Genomic DNA, 26,433 nt, shown 5'->3' on the forward strand with positions numbered 1-26,433 from the left:
AGCGATGGAAAAGTTAAAATGAATGAAAGCCCCATGCTCTCCGCCACCGGAGGTAGCGGAGAGCATGGGGCAGTCATCGGGGACCCCCCTGTGGGGTCCCGGTACAAGCGATCAGCGGTATATACTATATACCGCTGATCGCGTGTACCATGTGCTCCCGGCACTTTTTATCCTCTGTCACCATGAATGATTGGTGACAGGGGATAAAAAGTGATGTCGCCCCCCACCCCCCCTGTCACCCCCGTCCCCCAGTCATCCCCCCCCTTCCCCATATACTCACCTGATCCTGGAGCTCCGTCCTCCTCGACGTCCTGGCTGGTTATGAAGTGCGCATGCGCTTCACAACCAGCCAACTCTGAAAATTTAAAGGGACAGAGACCAATTTGGTCTCTGTCACTGAACTATGATTACCGAGATAGAAAATATCACAGTAATCATAGTAATACAGTGAAAATGAATATGTAAAGTACAAAAAGTGACAAACATACAAAAAAATAAAACACACTTTTTATTATAGTAATAATTGCAGTTTACTCCCAAATTACCCCTAACCCCCCCTCCCCAGATTGCCCGTAACCACCCCACGTTGCCCGTAACCACCCCACGTTGCCCGTAACCACCTCTAGATTACCCGTAACCACCCCAGGCTGTCCGTAACCACCCCACATTACCTGTATTCTCATTTTTTTTATTTTATTTTAGTAACTGCGCTATTCTAATAACCATTGCTAGCTGCGGTTTTGCTCCTGTAAATTGGCGCTCCTTCCCTTCTGAGCCCTGCTGTGTGCCCATACAGTGGTTTATGCCCACATATGGGGTACCTTTGTACTCAGGAGAACTTTCGTTACAGATTTTGGGGTACGTTTTCTCTCCTGTTCCTCGTTAAATTGAGAAATTTTAAACTAAACCAACATATTATTGGAAAAATTCGAGTTTTTCATTTTTACTGGCCAATTTTGAATACTTTACTCTAATAACTGTGGGGTAAAAATGGTCACCATACCCCAAGATGAATTCTTTGAGGGGTGCACTTTCCTAAATGGGGTGACTTTTGGGGGGATTCTATTCTGCTGACACTACAGGAGCGCTGCAAACGCACCTGGCGCTCAGAAACTTCTTCAGAAAAATCTGCACTGAAAATGCTAATTGGCGCTCCTTCCCTTCTGAGCCCGGCTGTGTGCCCATGCAGTGGTTTATGCCCACATATGGGGTACCGTTCTACTCAGGAGAACCTGCGTTACATATATTGGGGTGACATTTCTCTCCTGTTCCTCGTGAAATTGAGAAATTTCAAACTAAACGAACATATTATTGGAAGAATTCGAGTTTTTCATTTTTACTGTCTTCTTTTGAATACTTTCCTGTAATACCTGTGGGGTCAAAATGGTCACCACACACCAAGATGAATTCTTTGAGGGGTGCACTTTCTAAAATGGGGTGACTTATGGGGGTTTTTCTCTCTGCTGACACTACAGGGCACTGCAAACGCACCTGGCGCTCAGAAACTTCTTTAGCAAAATTTGCATTGGAAAAGCTAATTGGCGCTCCCTTCCTTCTGAGCCCTGCTGTGTGCCCATACAGTGGTTTACGCCCACATATGGGGTACCGTTGTACTCAAGAGAACCTGCATTACAAATTTTGGGGTGCTTTTTCTCTCATATTCCTTTTGAAAATGAGAAACTTTAATCTAAACGAATATATTATTGGAAAATTTAAATTTTCAATTTTTTTACGGCCTAATTGTGAATACTTTCCTCCAGCCCCTGTAGGGTTAAAATGCTCATTATACCCCTAGATTAATTCTTTAAGATGTGTAGTTTCCAAAATGACCAAAAAAACAGACTTCTAAATCCATTTAAAAAAAGAACTGGTCCCTAAAAAAATCAGTTTTGGAAACTTTCACGAAAATGTGATAATTTGCTGATAAATTTCTAAGCCCCATAACACCCTAAAAAAGTAAAATATGTTTACCAAATTATGCCAGAATAAAGAAGACATATTGGTAATGTGACTTAGTAACTAATTTATGTGCTACGACGTTCTTTTTTTAGAAGCAGAGAATTTCAAAGTTCATAAAATGCAAATTTTTTTAATTTTTCATGATATTTTGATGTTTTTCACAAAAAACACACGAAGTAGTGACCAAATTTTGCCACTAACGTAAAGTGCCATATGTGACGAAAAAACAATCTCAGAATCGCTAGCATACGTTAAAGCATCACTGAGCTATAAGAGCATAAAGTGAGACAGGTCAGATTTTGAAAAATTAGCCTGGTCATTAAGGCCCAAACTAGCTGCAGCACGAAGGGGTTAAAGCTTTCCTTCTCAACTCCACAGCGATAAGGATTATTGTAAGTCTTTGCTTACTGTGCTGCTGCTGTTTGTTTATTTTCTGTTCATATAACACCGGGCAAACTCAGTACCTCATTAACCCCTTCTTCCCCTACCTGCCATCCATAGAAGTGTTCTGTATAAATCATTCCCCAGCACAGTGACAACTTTTTGAGTGCACTTTTACCAGGTCTATGTCATAGCATAGACCTGGCATAGTAATAATAGTTTAACAATAATTTAGTCGATGGAATAAAATGCCTGCGTACACTGGTAGGTATTCGCCCCAGACTTATTTACTGATGGCGTATAGTTTTGCAGCATCTTCCATGGGATAACTTCTACCAGTTCAGGAACAGTCACGCACTACTACAGGCCCTATTGGTGTTCTTATCGGGATCTTGTTTAGTTTAGTTCTTCTTGTCTTCTCTATTCTGATTATTCACAGGGTTGTGACATAATTTTAACAAGAAAAAAACAAGGAGGCAGGCGAGCAGCGGCGGCATTAGTAAGCTACAGGGCATGAATTAAAGTCACTTTGGGCTCCATTGTCTGGTCACAGAACAGGCCCCTGTTGTACTCTTAGCAACCGAGAATGGACCATCGTTCTCTGAACAGCAGGAGAGCGTTGCAGCGGAATCTGGTTGCCATGGAAACAAGTTGAGACAGGGGAACGGGGGCTTCATTAGGACCCTCCTGAGATCAGAAAGCAGGACTGTGCACCGAGACATTCCCAGGATCTGCCAGCTTTTGTCATCTTGGACTTGTCTTAAGTTTTCAATAGAACTTTTGTTCCCCCTCATTTTTATACGCATAATTATAAGCCGCCATACATTCCACCTCGCTGCAAGAAGAGGAAAACCTTATTATCACTTCATCTTCTCAGTATCATTGTTGGTAAAAGTAACACTCCTTGTTATCAGAGGTTTTTTTTTTTTTTGGAACATTTTTATGCCTTTTTCTCTTTTCTTTTTTGTTTTTGTTTTGCTGAGTTTTTTTAAGCATTTTTTAATGTTCTTTGAGTGTTTATGTAAATCAGCCTTTTGCCTGCAATTTTCAAATGTGTTACAAAAAATATGCAATAAGAGTGACATTTTTCAGGCGGGAAATGGACCAAAATTAGAAGCTGTCCACTCGTTTTTACAGCTTTTAAATAAACCACATGAAATAAATGTCAAAGTGAAGGGATTTTTTTTTTTTTTTTTTTTTTTTTAAGGGGTACTCATGCCATGTAAAACTTTTCATATGTTGCTGATCTCGTGCACAATGTAATAAACATCTTATCCTTACCTCACCACAGTCCCCCAGGGTCCTCCTGTGGCTCGTTTGTGTCCCCTTCCGCACTTGTGGGATGGACTTCTTGGCAGCAACAGCTCACTCGGCTAATCACTGGCCATGGTGCTGTCCCGCCTCGGTCAGTGATTGGCTGAGCAGGCTGTCGCTGCCAAGACAAGTCTGTCTTGAAAGTGGTGGCTTGAGCAGTTAGCAGGGCACTGGGGTTTGTGGTGAGGTCAGAATAAGGCCTTAATAAGGTTTTACATGGCCGGAATACTCTAAAAACTAAGAATGACCATAACCTACTTTGAGGCATAAAATGTCTACTTTGGGGGAGATTTATCAAACACAGTGTAAAGTGAAACTGAAATGAGAGGTGGAATCTGATTGGTTGCTAGGGGCAACTGAGCCAGTTTCACTTTACACTAGTGATGCACGATGCACCGAAATATCGATACTAATATCGATATTCGGGGCAAAAAAACGGTTCGGTACCAGGATTTCCTGGTATCGATACTTTATGTTAAGATGTGCAATAGCGCAGCTTAACATAGAGTATAGTGCAGAGAACACGGCCGGCGGCTATCTGAGCGCCGGCCGTGTTCTCTGTGTGCTCCCCACCCCCCGCACGGCTCACCAACTCCTTCTCCATGCTGCCTGGTCCCGGTGTCATCTCTCTCCCCCACGCGGCTCACCGACTTCTGCTCCATCTCCATGCTGCCCGGTCAAGCAGGTTAGTGAGCCAGCGTGCCACAGCACATGTGTCACGGCCGGGGGTTAACCCCACACTTCCCACTGGCCGACCCCTGGTCTGCAACCTGCGCGGGCCGTCCGGGTACGGCATGCCGCTGTCACTAATGGAACGGTATTTATACTGGGCTGTGCTCCTTTGTGACTCCCAGCCCCCGCACACAGGCCGCAGCCTCCTCACTACGGGGCAATCTCCAAAGCCATCGGCTGCGGCGTACGGAGCAGCTCGGATGCTGCTGAGTGCTGACACTTCACAACGGCATCTACACAGTTACACCGGCTATTTAACTGTGTAGATGCCGCTGTGTCAGCAGCATCCGAGCCACTCCGTGCGCCTCAGCCGATGGCTTTAGAGATTGTCCCGTAGTGAGGAGGCTGCGGCCTGTGTGGTGTGGGGGCTGGGAGTCACAATGAGGAGGGAGGGAGGAGTGATGCCGGGACCAGGCAGCATGGAGCAGGAGGTGAAGGTTCTGCTCCACTACAACTATTACTATCCCCAATGTACTATACTAGTGCTGGGTCAGCACTAGTATAGTATGTTGGGGATAGTAGTTGTATAGCTATGTGTCAACCATACAACTACAATCCCCAATATACTATACTAATGATATGTGTCAGCCATACTACTACTACCCCCAATATACTTTACTTGTTTTATGTGTCAGCCATACTACTACCCCCAACCTACTATATTGTGCATCTGCCATACTACTACTACCCCCATTATACTATACTGTGCATTTGCCATACTACTACTACCCCCAACCTACTATACTGTGCATTTGCCATACTACTACTACCCCCAACCTACTATACTGTGCATCTGCCATACTACTACTACCCCCAACCTACTATACTGTGCAACTGCCATACTACTACTACCCCCATCATACTATACTGTGCATTTGCCCTACTACTACCCCCAACATACTATACTGTGCATCTGCCATACTACTACTACCCCCAACCTACTATACTGTGCATCTGTCATACTACTATAACCCCCAACCTACTATACTGTGCATCTCCCATACTACTACTACCCCCAACCTACTATACTGTGCATCTGCCCTACTACTACTACCCCCAACCTACTATACTGTGAGTCAGCCATACAACTATTATTCCCAACATACTATACTGTGTCAACCATACAACTACTACCCCCAACATACTATACTGTGTGTCAGCCATACAACTACTACCCCCAACATACTATATTGTGTGTCAGCCATACAACTACTACCCCCAACATACTATACTGTGTGTCAGCCATACAACTACTACCCCCAACATACTATACTGTGTGTCAGCCATACAACTACTACCCCCAACATACTATACTGTGTGTCAGCCATACAACTACTACCCCCAACATACTATACTGTGTGTCAGCCATACAACTACTATACTGTGTGTCAGCCATACTACCTTCCCAATCTCGCACAGTATACAGTGTTTGCACCAAAAAAGTCATATATGCAAACACGGTACCAATCAAAGCTGCAAATCACTGCGCACTAAAAAAAGACTCTCAGACAGCCCTACCGGCTGAAAGATTTTAAAAGTTATGGGAATCAGAAAACAGCATTATATCGAATCAAGTATCGTAATGGTATTGAGTATCGAAATAAAAAAGTTGGTATTGGTATCGAACTCAAAATTCTGGTATCGTGACATCCCTACTTTACACCATGTTTAATAAATCCCCCCCCCCCCCCCCCATAATCTCTAAATATATCTGGTTCACACTCATTACCATTTTATTGTGATTTTAGTTTATTTATTAAAGAAAATCCCCTTTGGTAGAAAATAAGTCTGAAGTTAGAAAGTATGAGGCTGTCAAAAAGACAGCAACCCAGGCAGCAGGCACCAAAAAGTTCCCATTGAGTTAGTTAATGCTGTACTGCCACCTAGTGGCATCTTGTAAAACTGGACTCTAAATGATATTTTCTGCCATAGTGTTAGTGTGGTTCCTCATACTTTGTCTCAGGAAACTTAAGGCCGTGTTCGCATGGGCATAATTTTAGGGAAAAAAATGTCCCTGTTGATTTTATTGGGAACCACATGGAAAAAGTGGCATGTCTCCTGTCTGTGCTGTTCTACTCCCAAGCTCTCATTGAAATCAGTGGCCTTCAGGATGGGAACCCCTCCTCATGCTGACTACAGCTTAGAGAAAGCTAAGTTTATTGCCCCTGTGACCCCCTGTTCCTACATCACATGGTGTGAATGCATTGGGCAATTAATTGTAAGTCTTTGCATATCACATACATGTTGGATGTAACAGAGTGTGTGGCAGCAGAATGACTATATAGCATATAATTTATACTATTATTTCACATTGTCACGTTATATTTTATGATAATATATATATATTTTTTTCTTTCTTTGCAGCCAACGATTAGAAGTTCGAGCCCAGGTTGCAGATGCTTTCTTAGAAAAGTTTCAGCTTACATCTGAAGAAATGCATATACTTCGAGGAACTCATGAAGGACCATTAACAGAGGTAGAGAATAAATTTCCTTGACCATATACTGTAATGTTTAAAGGAGCAGTCCCATTTGTTTCATTTATGGCATATCCACAAAGTAATCCATACACGTCTGATAGTTGAGGATTCTTCCACATTGAGACTAAGGGTCCTATTCCACGGGCCGAGGAGGGCACGATCAACGATATAAACGAGCGGCGATCTGCTTTACTGGGCCTATTCCACGGCCCGATGGTCGTTGAGCGAGGGCTGCAAGGACATCGTTACCGATGTCCTTGCAGCCCTTGCAGCAGCAGTAATACATTACCTGCAGGTCTTCTCCGCACTGTCTTTATCCCAGGGTCCCGCGCGCTGTATCTTCTAAATGGCCGGTCAGCTGACAGGCCACACTCAGCCAATCACAGGCCGTGGCGGTCCCGGCCTGTGATTGGCTGAGCGCTCCGTCAAATCGTCGGTCGCCTGCCGCGCACCGCTATTCAACCGTAGCGATGCGCGGTGAGGGAACGATGATTTTAAGTCTGGCCCTAAATGAACGATCAGCCGATGACACGATCATCGGCTGATCGTTCTCTCTATTTCACCGAACGATAATCGGCCGAATCGGGCCAAATGGGGCCAATCCGGCCGATTATCATTACTGTGGAATAGGGCCCTAAGGGCCCTGTCTTCCCATCCTGGCTGGTTGTGGCAACCGAAGTGGGTTGGGAAACCTAACTGCTGATTGGGCAGTTTTACACAGTAGATTTAAAAAAGATAAAAAAAAAAAAAAAAAAAAAAAAAAGTACAGCTTTCTTGCAAAAACAGCACCACCCCTGTCCTCAGGTTGTGTGTGGTATTACAATTCAGCTCCATTTACTTCAGTGGAACATAGCTCCAGAACCCACAGCCAATCTAAGGACATGAGGGGTGCTGTATCTGGAAGGATGAATCCATGAATAATAGGTAAACAGCATATACTGTTTCTAAAATGTGGGTGTTAGGGGAACTGTGCAGCGTCCACTGGTATGATGATTGCGTAGTTTGGCCATTTTCGGCTTCCTGACCACCCCCACATGTTGCAAGCAGCTGTACCAAATCATGTGGTTTTAGTGCTGATGTCAATGAGGATTTCGCAAGTTAAACAAAAAAACATTGTATCATATAATGACATACGCAATGTTTAGTATGTAAATCTTTGTCAGCCACCTGTCACCAGACCTTGCACAAAAGATTGATGTTATGTACACAGTTTAGTCACATTATTATGACCACCAGCTAACATTCAGAGTGGGTTCGGCAGCAGCTAGGCAGGCTGGGCATCTTAGATGCAGAGGCCACCTATCTGCTTCTGAGCCGCATACATAACAGGGTATGCTGAACTCTTTTATACACGTATCTCATAGCTCCGCGGTTTATTTTGGGGGTGAGCTGCTCTACTGTAACATATCTGTCTGTCCTTGTCTGATTTACAGCCAACGTTCAACTCTCACGACAATGGCTATCATACATCTTATATACCCTCCAAGCCGGCTCACAGCATCTGGCTTCTTCCTTCCTAAGCTACACAATGCCGACATCAAAAGTACAAAGTGGTCCTGATAATGTGAATAGACTGTAGATATGTGAGATGTTGTCTATGATTTCCCTTGGCAACAAGCAGAAGCCAGAGGCATCTCTGATATTCTCTCTGAGCTATTATATGTGATGTAATTCAGGGACAGAGAAAGAGAAGAGAAGTGTGAAGTTCTGCAGAGTTGCCCTATATATTATATAAATTAGATTTACTATATAACATTGGAAAAGTACCGTGTTATCTGTGCTCAGTGCTTGGGATTTTACCAGGATGGTGGACGGAATAGCTGCTCACATTCCTGGCCATTGCTTCTTTGTGGTGGTCCCAGCACTCAGACCCCCCGATCCAATATTCATCCCCTGTCCCACCAACAAGTGATGTCTTTATTAAAATCTTATTCTGTATATTTCAGTTAGTAAATTTTTGTAACCTTCATCTTTCTTCTTTGTTTCAAGGATTTTTTTAAGGTACTGACAAAAGTCAAGCAAATTCACAACGATGTGAAGCTACTTCTACGGACAAACCAGCAAACTGCAGGGTAAGTTGTGGGATATACACACGTGGTCCTCATCTGCTGGAGCCGAGCGTCCCTCGCACAAAGATAGTTAAAGGAGGATTCCTATCACAGAATATGTCTGAGGACTGACGGGACTTCTACAATTAACCCTTTATGCAGAGCATCAGTAAAATGCAAACCTATTATGGTCCATCCCTCGGCTCTTCGTTCATAGAATGCTTCTTCTATCTGCCGGAGAGCAGGGAAATTGCATCCCCATTCTCTGGATCGGTAGGGGTCCCAGTGGTTGCACCTCTAGCGGTCAGCTTGTTTACACTCCCATTCTATGGATAGGGGATAACAAGTTGAGATGGGAAGATCCTTTTAAATGCTAAATTCTGTTTCCATGGTCATAGCACAGCAATAAGAAACATTACAAAAAAAACTTAAAAACCTTACTTTGCTTGAACTGGGTAAAGGGTATCATTATATTTATTGCTGATATTAAGTTGGGTTTTTATACTTGTACTTAATCTATAGGAGTATTAGGAAAATAGTCATGTCTACATGATGGGGAGCAACAAACACTTCATTTCTGTGTGTGACACAAGTGATTTATGATCACACAGCGTTATTATAAGTGGCATAATGGGCTCATTGAGGGTTAAAGGATTGATTTCATACGGAGCCTGATTGTATTCGTATAATTGTACGTATCGCAGGTAATGCTGTTCTGTTATTAACTTGTCAGGCTGGAAATTATGGAGCAGATGGCTTTACTCCAGGAAACGTCATATGAGCGCTTGTATCGCTGGGCACAGAGTAAGTGTTTTTTCTCCTGTATCAAAGCAATAATTAGTTATTACATAGGGGGAGAGTCCTACAATTATCAGCATGGGAAGACGTGGAAAAAGCAAGCTGTCAGCAGCACTCCACATGAAGAAATCCTACTAGGGGGTCTGGATGAATGATCACGGGTCCAAGACCTTTTTTGGATAGAAGTATTAATATAAAAAAACGTATTCTTCCATACAAAAAAAACCATAAAGCGTTAAGAGAACCAGGGAGAGAAGCGCTTAGCCAAGTGCTTCATCTGGATCCTTATAGCAATCGCTAGGGGGTCTCAGCAGTCTGCCCACCACCACATCCTTTATAGGGGATCAGATGGCTTACTATATAAGCTTATTATAAGTCTAATCTTACTGAAATAGGATTGAGCACCGTGCATTGACATCTGTTGGCAAGCATTGCTGCAGTGTAAAGTATGAGCAGTAAAAATACAGGGTTATAATAAGTGGTAGCAGAACGATCGGTCAGATTATCTAAGATATGTAGTTTCCCCTGATTATTCTGCCTGCAAACAAATCCATATTGACATGTGATATTGTCTGATCACCGGTGGAATGATCACTGTAAGGAGCACCCTTGTATTTAACTATTAACCGATACCACAGTAAAGTGTATACAGTCATGATTGTTAGTAAGTCTGTGACCACAGAGACACATAGGTCTGCATAGGCGCCTCATACACAAATTTTAAATCTTTTGGTTGCAAAACAGTAAATTCCCTTTATCAAGGGTTAGGAAAAATCAAAACCTAAGCTGTTCTTCCAATAACAGCGCCACCCCTGTTCTTAGGTTATGTTTGGTATTGCAACTCTGCTCAATCACTTTAGTTATGTTGTACTGCAATACCATATACAAACTGAGTAGGAGTGGCGCTGTTCCCGGAAGAAAGTAACTAGTTTTTTTTTGCATCCTGGTTATTGGGAACTGAGCAGCAAAACCCCACCCAAGCTGGAGACAAGAGTTGGGCTGTCTCTGGAAGAAAGTGGCCATGTTTTTGTAGCGCTGGATAACCCCTTTAACTCCTTTAGGTTCTATTTGCTCTATTTTTAATGGATCGACACAATTTACATAATGATTTTGCCACATTCAAAGTGCATTTTCCCCCTACTACATTAAAGGGGTTAATTCATTGTTAACATCTGTAAAATAAATTGACTCACTGCGGGGATAAGGGGTATTAGGGATTTCATGACCCTCCCACCACATTTATGGAGCTGCCGATCCCGCAGGGACAGCATATGCACTTGCCTTTTTGGCCTATGAATGGCTGCAGAGGTGTGCCGCCTCTGATTGGCTTAGAGGGCAACTGCACATGCTGAAACCGATCCTTGAGGTTCTGAGGTACCAGCTGCCTCATGAGAGCGGGGAGAGTGAAGAAAGTATGTACTTTTTTATTTTATTTTTATATTTTTGACCTGTATGGGCAAAGTTCTAGAAAAAAACAACCCTTTAATACCCCTTTAAGATCCACACTGCAGGTCAGTTTCCATGCAGCATGTGGAGGACATTAGTAAAATCTCATACACCTATGTGATACTGTATTCTGCCTGTGCAAATCCTCTGGTAAAATCCACTACAGTTCCATGATGTGTGCAGGTATCATCTTATTGCATGGATTTCATGTCTTTCTGGTCTTGACAGATGACTGCAGAACACTGACCCAGGAATCGTGTGACATTTCACCTATTCTCTCTCAGGCCATGGACGCTTTACAAGACAGACCCGTCCTCTACAAGTCAGTAAACTTGTCTTTTAGATTTATTGCGTATTCACAGTTCTACACATACGTAATCATTTTAATAAGTGGTTATTCCCATATGGGACATGTTGGCTAATTCACAGGGTTTGCTATGAATGTCCCATAGATGCAGGTCTCACCTCTTTGACCTGAACATTAAGGGCTTCCCCCTCCCCTCCAGTCTGAGGGCAAAAAGTTTATAGAGTTTATAAAGTTTATGGGTGGAAGCTTCTAGTTCCCTAATGAGAATGGAGGAGCTCAGGGCGAGGAACAAATTACCAGTAAGAAATTTTCCAACAGGTGGAGGGTTTGCATCTTGTTTCAATGCTCACTTGAGATGGCTAGGTAGTTGGCAGATGATGACTTGACCAGGGACATGCACTACCCTACCCACACGATAGGGGACAGGGGATTGTGTGGGTCCAACCTCCATACTGCCCACCTAGCCCCGTATTGGGCGCCCGGCCTCCTATGGAGCTGCAAAAAAAAGCTGAGTAAGTAATTTCCGGCTTACTCAGCTCTTTCTGGCGGCTCCATAGGAATAAATAGAGCTGCAGGTCATGTGCCCACAGCATATTCATAACAATAAAGCCGGGGGGCCAGTACGGAGATTAGTGGGGGTTACAAGGGGGTTGGACCCCCTCGCAATCTCTTATTGTGGATAGGGAACAAGTTAATTTTCCCTGGACAACCTCTTTAAGGGTTACCTCTTTAAGCCATTGATAATGTCTTTATGGGAAACTTTTACCCTCTCTATTTGCACCTTCCAACCCTTTCTATTACCCCTCTCCCTCACAGGGCATGTGTTTATAAGTTGTTTTCTTGTGTTCTACATGTTGTTAGCACTATGTGTTGGTTACTATATAAGATGTGTGAGATTTATGGCTCCGATGTACAGGAATGTGTCCTATAGCCAAGGACTGTTAAGATGGTTATGCTCCCTACTTGTATTCAAGTTCACAGCATGGACCCCTCCTTGACCAGAGACTAATTTTGAGGTTTGTGGCCACTAGTCAGCTATGTACTCTGTGTACCTGGGCTTCATTGTTGTGTAACCACTGTTTCAATGTTTTACTATTCATACTGTTGTATACAAACTTTTAACAAAAATATTTTGACTAGATATGAGCGAACCTCGAGCATGCTCGAGTTCATCCAAACCCGAACGATCGGCATTTGATTAGCGGTGGCTGCTGAAGCTGGATAGAGCTCTAAGGTTGTCTGGAACATGGATACAGCCAATGACTATATCCATGTTTTCCACATAGCCTTAGGGCTTTATCCAAGTTCAGTAGGCACCGCTAATCAAATGCTGAATGATCGGGTTCGGATCGACTCCAGCATGCTCCAGGTTCGCTCGTCTCTAATTTTGACCCTTAAAAGGGTTCTGCCGAATTATACACTTAAAGGGGTTGTCCAGGCTTAAAAAAAAAAACATGGCTGCTTTCTTCCAGAATCAATGCTTCTCCTGGTTTGGGTCTGGGTTTTGTTGCATAGTTCCATTGAAGTGAATAGTAATACTACACGACCTGGGGACAGGCATGGCACTGATTTTGCAAGAAAAAAAAAGCAGTGATTTTTCTAATCCTGGACAACCTTTTTTAGTACCAACCTGTCTTATCAGTGGGCGTCTAACTACTGGGATCTCCACTGATCACAAGATTGGCATCCAGTAGTTGAAACTAAGAATATGAAGGTAATATCAACTTATAGTTGCATGGTATCTTTTTATTGAAAATAATTATATATATGCCTATGTGTTTGCCATCTATTTCTGTGTAATGCTTTCCTCCACCAGATGGCGGTAGCGCTTTATTTTCTAGCATTACATAACAGTCTGTCCTTGCAGCCTGAGATTAGAGCGCGTCTGCGAAAGTGGGAATTCATGTGGTGAATCTTGTTTTCTTCTCAGATTTAAAGTAATTAACCTGTTTCTGAAATTACGAAAATATTTCACATGCATTTTGACTTTGTTTATATTGCACGAATATCACAATGGTATTAAATAGATGGAGCCGATGCTGGGGTCACTTCTCATCTTTCACAACATTTCCTGGAAATCTCATACATTTTTGCTAAGCAGACAGCTGTATATATTCATAATTATGTCTTGGATAATAGGTCCAAGGGCAATGCTTGGGAAGGTTATAATTAAAATGAATGCACTGATAGTGTCACGTGGCGAGTGTTACCCCGGCCTTGAGGAGCTTATTTTGTTAATTGTCAGGACATGTTGTAAATATTTCTTCTCCACATACGTCGCCACCTGTTGTATAAAAATAGGCATGGGAATAACCACCATTGTAAATAACCCTGAGCTGAAGCCTCGGCGTGGCGCCACTAATTTATTAAAGGGGAATTGCTAAAAAAGTTTTGTAAAAGATGCTTTTCTGTACATGAAAAATGGGAGAATGCTATATAAGTTGTACTTACAGCTAGAGGTGGAGTTTGAGTGAAGTACGTGTGGGGCTGCTCCATTTAATGTCTTGATGCTGATGTTATCAGCTAAGCACTATACTCTGTGAGTCCCATAGACTTTGAATGAAGTGGCAGCGTGCATGCTTTACCTTCACTTCATTCACAGTTGTCCTCACTAAAGTAATGCAGGAGGGGGGAACAAGCGTCTGGGACTCTACCGGTCCCACATATGGTTATGTGATTAATGTCCTTTAAAGGGTATCTGTAATATTATATGAAAAATGATTATAGTGCAGCATTGTGCACAATAACCATTTTTCGAAATTACTTTAAATTTCCAGTTGGCCTGTAAATACCTGTACGAAGCAGTTGTGGTCTGTGCTCCCAGCCTCTCAGAACTATGCATTAGAACAGTGCTTCTCAATTCCTGTCCTCAGGCCTCACCAACAGGTCATGTTTTGAGGATATCCCATACGAAGATCGTCTGATGCACTGAGTATGATTATATCACCTGTTAAATACTAAGGAAATCCTCAAAACATGACCTGTTGGTGAGGCCTGAGGACTGGAATTGAGAAGCACTGCATTAGAAGACAGAGCCTCCTGCTCCATCTCCATGGCACCTGTGGCCAGCCAGAGACCCAGTGCAATGTGATCTTACAGCACTGGGTCTTGTGCCAACTCCGTATCCTAATATACAGGTATGAATGGACAGAAGCCCGGACAGTGGCTGCCTCGTACAGGTATTTTTGCACTGATTTGAAAAAATTGTTACTGTGCACAGTGCTGCACTACAATCATTTTAGCATCAAGTCTGCCTGAGGTTTGGGGCATTATGATTTTATGGTCTGGTTTCCTTTAACCCCTTAGTGACCGCCGATACGGCTTTCTACGGCGGTCACTAATGGGCCTTATTCTGCTGCCATCAGCTTTTTACGGCGATGGCAGAGAATAAGGCTGCGGGGCCGGGACGGCCCCCACCCCATCCCCCCGGCTACCGGAGGTAGCTGAGGGGTTGGGGCAGTGTGTGAGGTCCGTCCCGGCCCCCCCCCTTACCGACGATCGCCGCTATTAACGTTATAGCGGCGGCCGTCGGTAAAGAGGATTACCGGTGCCGCCGCCACCTTTCATCTCCCCCCGCCGTGAATCTACGGCGGGGGGAGATGAAATAAGTGTATATCAGACCCCAGATCAGACCCCCCTAGTGCCCCGATAACTAACCCCCCTCCCCCGGCGGCCATCATTTCCAAGATGGCCGCCGCCATCGCTGTGAACCGACTAACGTCGGTTCACAGCGATTAAAAAGTTAAAATGAATGAAAGCCCCATGCTCTCCGCCACCGGAGGTAGCGGAGAGCATGGGGCAGTCATCGGGGACCCCCCTGTGGGGTCCCGGTACAAGCGATTAGCGGTATATACGATATACCGCTGATCGCTTGTACCATGTGCTCCCGGCACTTTTTATCCCCTGTCACCATAAATGATTGGTGACAGGGGATAAAAAGTGATGTCCCCCCACCCCCCAAGTCGCCCCCCACCCCCCCTGTCACCCCCGTCCCCGAGTCACCCTCCCTTCCCCATATACTCACCGGATCCACGGAGCTCCTTCCTCCTCGACGTCCTGGCTGGTTATGAAGTGCGCATGCGCTTCACAACCAGCCAAGCTCTGAAAATTTAAAGTGACAGAGACCAATTTGGTCTCTGTCACTGAACTATGATTACTGTGATAGAAAATATCACAGTAATCATAGTAATACAGTGAAAATGAATGTATAAAGTACAAAAAGTGACAAACATACAAAAAAATAAAACACACACTTTTTATTATAGTAATAATTGCAGTTTACTCCCAAATTACCCCTAACCCCTCCCCAGATTACCCGTAACCACCGCACGTTGCCCGTAACCACCGCACGTTGCCCGTAACCACCGCACGTTGCCTGTAACCACCGCACGTTGCCCGTAACCAACGCACGTTGCCCGTAACCACCGCACGTTGCCCGTAACCACCGCAAATTGCCAGTGACCCCCTCCAGATTGCCCGTAACCACCCCAAATTACATGTACCCACCCCAGATTACCTATAAGCACTTCAGTTTATCAGTAACAATCCCAGATTGTCTGTAACCCTTCCAGGTTGCACATAACCCCCCAGGTTCCCCGTAATCATGCCAGATTACATGTAACCCCCCCCAGATTGCACGTAACCACCGCGCGTTGCCTCTGACCACGCCACGATGCCTCTGACCACGCCACGATGCCTCTGACCACGCCACGATGCCTCTGACCACGCCACGATGCCTCTGACCACGCCACGTTGCCTCTGACCACCCCACGATGCCTCTGACCACGCCACGATGCCTCTGACCACGCCACGATGCCTCTGACCACGCCACGATGCCTCTGACCACTCCACGTCGCCTCTGACCACCGCACGTCGCCTCTGACCACCGCACGTCGCCTCTGACCACCGCACGTCGCCTCTGACCACCGCACGTCGCCTCTGACCACCGCACGTCGCCTCTGACCACCGCACGTCGCCTCTGACCACCACACGTCGCCTCTGACCACCACACGTCGCCTCTGACCACCCCAAATTGCCAATGACCCCCTCCAGATTGCGGTGCCCATGTCAGATTACAGGTACCCACCCCAGATTGCCTATAAGAACTTCAGTTTATCCATAACCACCCCACATTGCCCGTAACCACCCCACGTTGCCCGTAACCACCCCAGATTGTCTGTAAGCACAGCAGGTTGCCCGTAACCAGCCCACGTTGCCTGTAACCACCCCAGATTGTCTGTAAGCACTGCAGGTTGCCCGTAACCACCCCATGTTGCCCGTATCCACCCCAGATTGTCTGTAAGCACTGCAGGTTGCCTGTAACCACCCCACGTTTCCTGTAACCATCCCAGATTGTCTGTAAGCACAGCAGGTTGCCCGTAACCAGCCCACGTTGCCCGTTACCAGCCCACGTTGCCTGTAACCAGCCCACGTTGCCTGTAACCAGCCTACGTTGCCTGTAACCAGCCCACGTTGTCTGTAACCAGCCCACGTTGCCTGTAACCACCCCACGTTGCCTGTAACCACCCCACGTTGCCGTAACCACAGCAGGTTGCCCGTGACCACCACACGTTGCCCGTAACCACCCCGCGTTGCCTGTAACCACCCCACGTTGCCTGTAACCACAGCAGGTTGCCCGTGACCACCCCATGTTGTCCGTAACCACCCCAGATTATCTGTAACCACCTCAGGTTGCCCATAACCACCCCAGACTGTCCGTAACCACCCCACATTACCTGTAATCTCATTTTTTTTATTTTATTTTAGTAACTGCGCTATTCTAATAACCATTACTAGCTGCGGTTTTGCTCCTGTAAATTGGCGCTCCTTCCCTTCTGAGCCCTGCTGTGTGCCCATACAGTGGTTTATGCCCACATATGAGGTACCTTTTTACTCAGGAGAACCTGCGTTACAGATTTTGGGGTGAATTTTCTCTCCTGTTCCTCGTCAAATTGAGAAATTTCAAACTAAACCAACATATTATTGGAAAAATTCGAGTTTTTCATTTTTACTGGCCAATTTTGAATACTTTCCTCTAATACCTGTGGGGTAAAAATGGTCACCACACACCAAGATGAATTCTTTGAGGGGTGCTCTTTCCAAAATGTGGTGACTTTTGGGGGGAATCTATTCTGCTGACACTACAGGGGCTCTGCAAACGCACCTGGCGCTCAGAAACTTCTTCAGAAAAATCTGCACTGAAAATGCTAATTGGCGCTCCTTCCCTTCTGAGCCCGGCTGTGTGCCCATGCAGTGGTTTATGCCCACATATGGGGTACCATTCTACTCAGGAGAACCTGCTTTACATATATTGGGGTGACATTTCTCTCCTGTTCCTCGTGAAATTGAGAAATTTCAAACTAAAGGAACATATTATTGGAAAAATTCGAGTTTTTCATTTTTACTGTCTACTTTTGAATATTTTCCTCAAACACCTGTGGGGTCAAAATGCTCACCACACCCCAAAATAAATTCTTTGAGGGGTGCACTTTCCAAAATGGAGTGACTTATTGGGAGATTTTACTCTGTGGACACTACAGGGGCTCTGCAAACGCACCTGGCGCTCGGAAACTTCTGCAGCAAAATCTGCATTGAAAAAGCTAATTGGCGCTCCTTCCCTTCTGAGCCCTCCTGTGTGCCCATGCAGTGGTTTATGCCCACATATGGGGTACCATTGTACTCAGGAGAACCTGCGTTACAAATTTTGGGGTACTTTTTTCCTCTTGTTCCTCGTGAAATTGAGAAATTTCAAACTAAACGAACATATTATTGGAAGAATTCGAGTTTTTCATTTTTACTGTCTTCTTTTGAATACTTTCCTGTAATACCTGTGGGGTCAAAATGGTCACCACACACCAAGATGAATTCTTTGAGGGGTGTACTTTCCAAAATGGGGTGACTTATGGTTTTTTTTCTCTCTGCTGACACTACAGGGGCACTACAAACGCACCTGGCGCTCAGAAACTTCTTCAGCAAAATCTGCATTGGAAAAGCTAATTGGCGCTCCCTTCCTTCTGAGCCCTGCTGTGTGCCCATACAGTGGTTTACGCCCACATATGGGGTACCGTTGTACTCAAGAGAACCTGCATTACAAATTTTGGGGTGCTTTTTGTCTCATATTCCTTTTGAAAATGAGAAACTTTAATCTAAACGTATATATTATTGGAAAATTTAAATTTTCAATTTTTTTACTGCCTAATTGTGAATACTTTCCTCCAGCCCCTGTAGGGTTAAAATGCTCATTATACCCCTAGATTAATTCTTTAAGGTGTGTACTTTCCAAAATGGGGTCACTTATGGGGGTTTTCAGGATACCAGACTTCTAAATCCATTTAAAAAAAGAACTGGTCCCTAAAAAAATCAGTTTCACGAAAATGTGATAATTTGCTGATAAATTTCTAAGCCCCATAACACCCTAAAAAAGTAAAATATGTTTACCAAATTATGCCAGAATAAAGAAGACATATTGGTAATGTGACTTAGTAACTAATTTATGTGCTACGACTTTCTTTTTTTAGAAGCAGAGAATTTCAAAGTTCATAAAATGCAAATTTTTTAAATTTTTCATGATATTTTGATGTTTTTCACAAAAAACACACAAAGTAGTGACCAAATTTTGCCACTAACATAAAGTGCCATATGTCACGAAAAAACAATCTCAGAATCGCTAGCATACGTTAAAGCATCACTGAGCTATAAGAGCATAAAGTGAGACAGGTCAGATTTTGAAAAATTAGCCTGGTCATTAAGGCCCAAACTAGCTGCAGCATAAAGGGGTTAAGTAGACACCACCCTAACAAATAGCTAAGCAATGTCTAACAGCTGATTGAACGAGGAAGAGACATCAAGGTATACTTGTCCCTGGATGCTGCAAGGGAAATTTACTTTTTTATGCCAGCCATTCAAATAAGTAGTTGAACTTACAACAGGTTTCTCCTCTTTGTCGTACATATCACATGCTACTGGTACTTTGTCCTTTTATGTATTTATTTGAATGGCATGCATGTAATATTACATTTCCTGATCAGATGACCCCAGGAGGCACACAACTCTCTTTAAAAAAAACGGGCTCTTCTTAAAGAGTACCTGTCAGTAATAAAAACTTCACTCCTCTCCCCACTCTGCCTGCAACCTAGACAGACCCCATTGACTTACACTGAAGGTCATGTGACACAGCGCTGGAAGAGAATGCACTGTGGGTGGACTTATCCTGGCTTGTTCTCCTAATTGGCCGCGGCCTGAGCACTCGGACCCTGACTGATCAAAGCTTTTGACATGTCTCTGTGAAACAGTTTTTATTTTTAATAACTGTGCCCATTTAAGCCTTTTTCAGCATCTTCTGTACATTCAAAGAGTATTTACCACCACAGAAACTTATCTGTAGCTACAGGACAGGCATTACATGCCTGATCACGGTGGGTTTGGCCGCTGGGACTTATGCAATCTTGAGAACAGGCTTTACGAACATGACTCTGCACAGACCTGACTGCTGCTCCATTCATGGGACTACTGAAGATAGCAAAGTACAGTGCCTGGATTTTTTCAGCACTATCCTAGACAATGAATGCGCTTTTATATGAACGTTCATTTAGCCGACAGTTATGTCTCCCTACACATGAATGTTACATATGGACAAACATTTCTGTGCTCTCTATGAGAAGGGAAGGGGTAAGCTGCAGCAAGAACACTCTTGGCAGTGGCTTTTCTCTTTAAGAACAAAGGGGTCGGGCAGTAAAATTCCATCACACTGGGCCGCTATCCCCATTGACATCATCTGTTGGTGAAGACTTAGTGGGCCCCTCAGAATGGCCTTTAGATGGGATTGTGCCATCTCTGGCATGCTATTGGTTGCCAAATGAAGCAGTGGAGTGGTGCCAATGGCTTTTGAGGACATGTGCTGATTTTTTTGTTTGCGGTGGGGGAGTTGTTTGTACCCACTTTAGTGCTTTTTATTGGCATCTGGCTGAATACAATATTTAGGGGTACATACTACGTGTGACATTTATTGTAGATAGGGTTGTTGTTTTTTTCCCTCACAATTTTTAAAGAAGAAGTCTGGCAAATTTTTTTTATTAAAGTATTGTATTGCCCCCCAAAAGGTATACAAATCACCAATATACACTTATTACGGGAAATGCTTATAAAGTGCTTTTTTCCCTGCACTTACTACTGCATCATGGCTTCACTTCCTGGATAACATGGTGAGGTCACTTCCTGGATAACATGGTGATGTCACTTCCTGGATAACATGATGATGTCACGACCCGACTCCCAGAGCTGTGCGGGCTGTGGCTGCTGGAGAGGATAATGGCAGAGGGATGCTCATTGTAATAAGTATATTGTAATAAGTGTATATTGGTGATTTGTATAACTTTTGGGGGGCAATACAATACTTTAATAAAAAAAAAAATTGCCAGACTTCTCCTTTAAATGTAATTTGGCAAAGCATTGAAGACATTGAAAATAAAGGTTTTGGTTTATATCCTATTACTACAGAGGGAATAATGAAAACAAAAGAGAATAAGAGAACAAGGATGGAACACATGATAAAATATGGTCCAAAATTGTAGAGTACAGTGATGGCAGAACACAAGCAGAACATTGTGACCTTGGCATTTTCATGCTCTGAATGGGGTGAGACCTATACGAGCTCTTTCCTAATGGATACAATGATGCATTTGCAAGCTAGAAATAAAGCTATTTGAAAAATATTTTTTGCGCATTAAAGCTGCAAGGACAAAAACGAGGTTACAAAAAAATGTTCACGCTCAAAGTACAGTTATATGAGGGATCCCTTTCAGCAGAGTTTGTACTATTAGCAGTTAAAACCCAAATATACAGTATATATATATATATATATATGTATATATATATATATATGTGTGTGTGTGTATATATATATATATATATATATATATATATAGCTCTGAAGCCTTTGTAGTTTCATAACTGTGTACATGCAGATGTAGCAGAGCTGCATTTGTTATTGAACAGTTTTATTCATCATAATGGCTTTAGCTTTAGGTTTAACGCCAGTAACACAGTGGGGTAGAATGTTTAGACTGTCTAGTCTCCGTTTGGGGTGTTAATTCATAACAAGCTGAAAGACATGGGCGCGGACAATATTGGTTCATGGCCATTTTTGCACTTTTAACACCCACAAATAACACCCGATCACTGATATAAATAGAGTGCCCAGTGATCAGTAACATATTTGTAAATCGCCTCGTTTAACCAAGAAGACTCCCTACCCCATAAAACAGCTCTAATCTCTTGGCCACTATGGGCCTTATTCCACGGGACGATTATCGATCAGATTATCCTTAAGTCGTTCGAATCTAAGGGTCCATTTACACAGAAAGATTATCTGACAGATTATCTGCCAAAGATTTGAAGCCAAAGTCAAGAATGGATTTGAAAAGAGGAGAAATCTCAAGCTTTTCTTTATGACCTGATCTCTGTTTATAGTCTGTTCCTGGTTTTGGCTTCAAATCTTTGGCAGATAATCTGTCAGATAATTTTTCTGTGTAAATGGACCCTTAGTGATAATCGTTCGGCTGAATAGCGGTTAACGATTAACGACCAAATGAGAAATCGTTGATCGTTTAATGAGACCTGGACCTATTTTTATAGTTGCTCGTTCGCAAATCGTTCACATTGAATAAGACATTGTTCGATCGTTCGCAATAGCGACGACAAGACGACCGCAAGAACGATCATAAGTAACGATTATTGTTCCATGTAAATGTAAGTGTCTGTCTTTTCTGCAGTCTGCTATTCACTGCCTGTGTCCAGTAACAGACAGCAAGACAAAGCACAGAAAGTGAGGGCGGGGCTTATCATGTGCTATGAGCATACTCAAGTTGCGCTCATCTCTACTTCTAATCGCAGCAGTAGTTTGGTGCTTAGTGTTAGGGCATGTGCACACTAAGAATCCTGAAGGAACACCTGTCTCTGATTCCGCGGCTCGCACCTGCTCGCAGACTCTGGCGGCTGCGCTCATGTACGCTGCTCCCATAGACTTGACTCTCTGATTTGACAGATTTCACCATCCGCCCGAAGAATCAGCGGGTTCATTCTTTGGGCGGATGGCGGAATCTGTCAAATGATAGAATAAAGTCTATGCAAGCAGTGGAGATGCACACGGCCGCCAGAGTCCACGAACAGGTGCGAGCTGCGGAATCGGCTAAGGGTGTTCCGTCAGGATTCCGTAGTGTGCACGTACCCTCACTCAGTTTCTTGCTGTCCTGTGTATTTCATGTCTGCTCACGTAGTACCTTGCAGAGCCTGTTTTAGCAGTAACTTATTCCCCTCCCAATCTGCAGTATTGTGCTGTGTGAATAATCCCTTAGCACAGAGCATCCTGTTCAATCCTGTGCAGTTGCACCAGTACTATGTCATAGCATAGAAGAGAGGAGTATGTGTTGTGCTGTGATTGGCCAGAGAAGTAAGGGAGGGAGGAACTTTGTATGTACTACTGGCAAACAAACCAGCTGTGGTCCCAGAAAATAAGAGAAAGAAAAATGGCTGTGTACCATGGAGAGGACTCTCAGGGGCTCAATAACAGCAGTGAGAACGCTAAAATCAAATTTTTACCACTCTAAAGGGTTAATCCAAAAAGACCAATTTGATATTATCATTTTGGGCAAATTCAGAATTCTTCTCAATAAAATTTATTGAATTAGGTGCAGATCCCTAAGACTGTGTTTGAAATTGTGTGTTCAAAATTTGGTGAAAATGATGCCCTTATTTCTCCCATAAAGGGGTTATCCATCGAAAATCTTTTTCTTCCGAATCAACTGGTGTCAGAAAATTTATATAGCTTTGTAATTTACGTCTGTTAAAAAATATCAAGTCTTCCCATACTTATCTGCTGCTGTATGTCCTGCAGGAAATGTTGTTTTATTTTTAGTCTGACACAGTCCAGAGTAGGAGAGGTTTTCTATGGGCATGCCAATAGAAAGCCTCTCCTGCTCTGGACAGTTCCTGTCTCGACCAGGGGTGTCAGCAGAGAGCACTGTGTCAGATTGAAAATAAAACAACATTTCCTGCAGGACATACAGCAGTTAATAAGTACTGGAAGACTTGAGAATTTTTAATTGAAGTAAATTACAAAGCTATATAACTTTCTGACACTAGTTGATTTGAAAGAAAAAGATTTTCGCTGGACAACTCCTTTAAAAGCTGTGTGATTCCACTTCGTTCAGAGCGCATTCCAAACACACGTACGGAGGCACGGCATAATGCTTTATACCATAAATCTTAAACACACACAGAGAGAACATACTACGGGGGACTCATTGCTGGCCCTAAGTATGCCCATACAACGGCTGTTCTGCTTTACTGTGGGTACCAAGTAGGGGGTGGTATAATCTAAAAGCGTGTTCCATCTTTGCCTTTAAGATATATAATCAGTTTGCCGAGTGTTTTTATTTTTCTTTAATATCAACTCTGCAGATCTACAGCTCGAGGCCTTTTCTATTAAGATTGGGTAAAGAACCCTCCGTCTTGTGTTATTGTGCAGGTTCACAGGCATGTAAAACACTTCGCCCAATCGATAAGGGACGCTTAGCAAATTGCAGAGTAGAATTTGAATGAAACATTTTTAGCAATAATTCCATAGTTTTTTTTTTTTCTTTTTCAAGTACAATCATAAAATTGGCACTTTTTACGGCCACCACCAGCTATTTCACCGATCGTTAAACTCCCAGCCGGTGGCACCATTGTATTGTATCAACCTGAAAATTATTCATGGATTATGAAATCTATGCTTTGTTCCTGAGCGCTTAAGGTAACATAGTGATTTACAGCTGCTTTACTCTACTTATTTTGGTCTTTTCTGAAAGTTCTCACCCATAACAAAAGCCGCTTTTGAACCTGATACCGGGATAACAAGTACTGTACAAAGTGGGGTTCAGCCACAATTACTGCTACTAAGCGGAGGAATTACTGGGGGGGGGGGGGGGGGGATGATGCCAGTCACTTAGTCTCTTCTTGTTACGTGATAAATGCACAAATGGATTTCCTGTCTCTGCTTCTCACTTCTTCGTGATTGAAAAATATCTGTTTTTATTGTCATTTTACACCGTACATAAAGACGCTCTGAAATTTGTAAAAATTGGTTTAACTCCGTACCCGCTGACCTTTTACATTCAAAGAAATTACAGAGATTTTGTTAAAAGCTTTGCTTTTTTTTATGTTTTTTCTCAAGGCCAAATTTAATGGACCAGTAAAGACCAGTAATACATTTGTGTGGTTACCGCCATTAACGCAGTTTAATCAAAAGACCTATCTGCTCTTATTCAGTTTATATATATATATATATATATATATATTTTTTTTTTTTTTAAGTATTTTATATTTAACCTCTTAAGGACCAGGGTAATCTCGGTTTTCAGGACCAGACAATGGTTAGCTGCTTTCAGTAAATGAATGGCTATAACTTTTTTGGGGCAATATTTTATTTATTTTACATTTTTATACATAATTAAAAAAAAACAAAAAACATTATAGGCTTATTAAAGTTTTGAAGGAAAAAGTATTATTTTTTAAATTTTATTTACATTTTCTCGTAATATTATGTGGGACCAACCGAGGCAGCAACACTGCCATTGCCTCTGCCTTTTGGTCTTCTCTGTAGGGCCGCTGGCAGGCTAAGTGCCTGATATTTATTATAAATAAGCACAGATTTAGAGGGGTATCCCCTTCTGAATTAATAAAGTTATACTTGTAGGGCTTGTCAAGTTGAATATGTGGATATACATTCATTTAGGAAACCTCGCTTTTTCCCCTCTCATTGTTATATTTAGGTTAACTTGAGAGGCCTTGGTTTATCACTCCAGCAGATCACTATGGGGGACATTTATCAAGACTGGCGAGTATGCCAGTCTTAAATAAAGCCCTGTTCCTTTTCTCCAGACAGATTTACTAAGAGTCTTAGTGCAGCAGCAACTAAGACCTCCTCCACACAATGTCATGCCCCCCTTGCCTATGCCAGGGAGAAGGCAACAATCTGCGTCTTCTCCCTGGCATATGTCCCCCGTGTGTTGGCTGAGATGTCAGCACTGTGTAACTTTGCATGTCCCAATGGTTGAGAGACCAATGGCAATTTGAAACAAGAGCAAGGGGTGCCTGAAGGTGAATCTCAGCACAATTGGATCACCAGATTACTTTCAATCCATTCTGAACTGAAACATATACCTAGCCTAGAATGTTGAGCAGTGTCTACACAGGACATGTTTGCACAACGTTGGGCTATAAGGGTAAATTCACACGGGCGGATCTGCCAGGAGTCTCGCAAAAGAAATACGCAGCTAATCCGCAATACAGGTATTAATAATAATAAGAATAATATGTGTATTGCGGATTAGCCGCGGATTACTTGTGTGAGACTCCTGGCGGATCTGCCCGTGTGACTTTACCCTCAGTCTGATGTCCAGCTATAGGTGTTCCATTGACCTCACGCCACTACTGTCAAAGGCTATCAGTGTGCAGACTGAAATGGAGGTCTATCCTCTTTTGTCTCTGATATGAAAAAAAAAAAAAGTGGATTCATGTGAACACGATGTGTAAATGTGTAAATACATTGAAAAGTAGATGCTACTATTTCCTTAATCAATGGAGTGTGTCTGTTCACAATGTGACTTTTTTATACACATGTGCCTCACAATACAATGTTGAAATAGTGTATACAGGTAAGCCGAATGCCATCCGACCATATTATAGTAGGAGTTGTCTGTCTGGCACCATTTTAAATTCATGATAATCTCGGGTGGGGGATTGTCATAAGTAGATTACAAGCAAAGTTTATTTATATTTTTCCGACAGGTATACCCTGGATGAATTTGGGACAGCAAGGAGGAGTGCGGTAGTGCGTGGCTTTATTGATGCTCTAACAAGAGGAGGGCCAGGGGGTACCCCGCGTCCCATTGAGATGCACTCTCATGACCCCTTAAGGTAATGTATAAATA

At 43.2% G+C, this 26,433-nt stretch overlaps 1 protein-coding gene across 1 annotated transcript in view; it reads left to right on the plus strand.

Moving 5' to 3' along the window:
- Positions 1–26,433, plus strand: part of COG6 (component of oligomeric golgi complex 6) — an 85,871-nt gene that overhangs the window by 20,961 nt on the left and 38,477 nt on the right. The window contains exons 5-9 of the mRNA XM_069969953.1: positions 6,751–6,862; positions 8,855–8,937; positions 9,647–9,717; positions 11,386–11,479; positions 26,291–26,419. Coding sequence (XP_069826054.1) covers positions 6,751–6,862; positions 8,855–8,937; positions 9,647–9,717; positions 11,386–11,479; positions 26,291–26,419 — 489 coding nt within the window. The remainder of the gene's footprint in view (positions 1–6,750; positions 6,863–8,854; positions 8,938–9,646; positions 9,718–11,385; positions 11,480–26,290; positions 26,420–26,433) is intronic.

This window comes from Dendropsophus ebraccatus, chromosome 5, assembly GCF_027789765.1.
Source record: "Dendropsophus ebraccatus isolate aDenEbr1 chromosome 5, aDenEbr1.pat, whole genome shotgun sequence".
In the NCBI taxonomy this organism is placed as follows: Eukaryota; Metazoa; Chordata; class Amphibia; order Anura; family Hylidae; genus Dendropsophus; species Dendropsophus ebraccatus.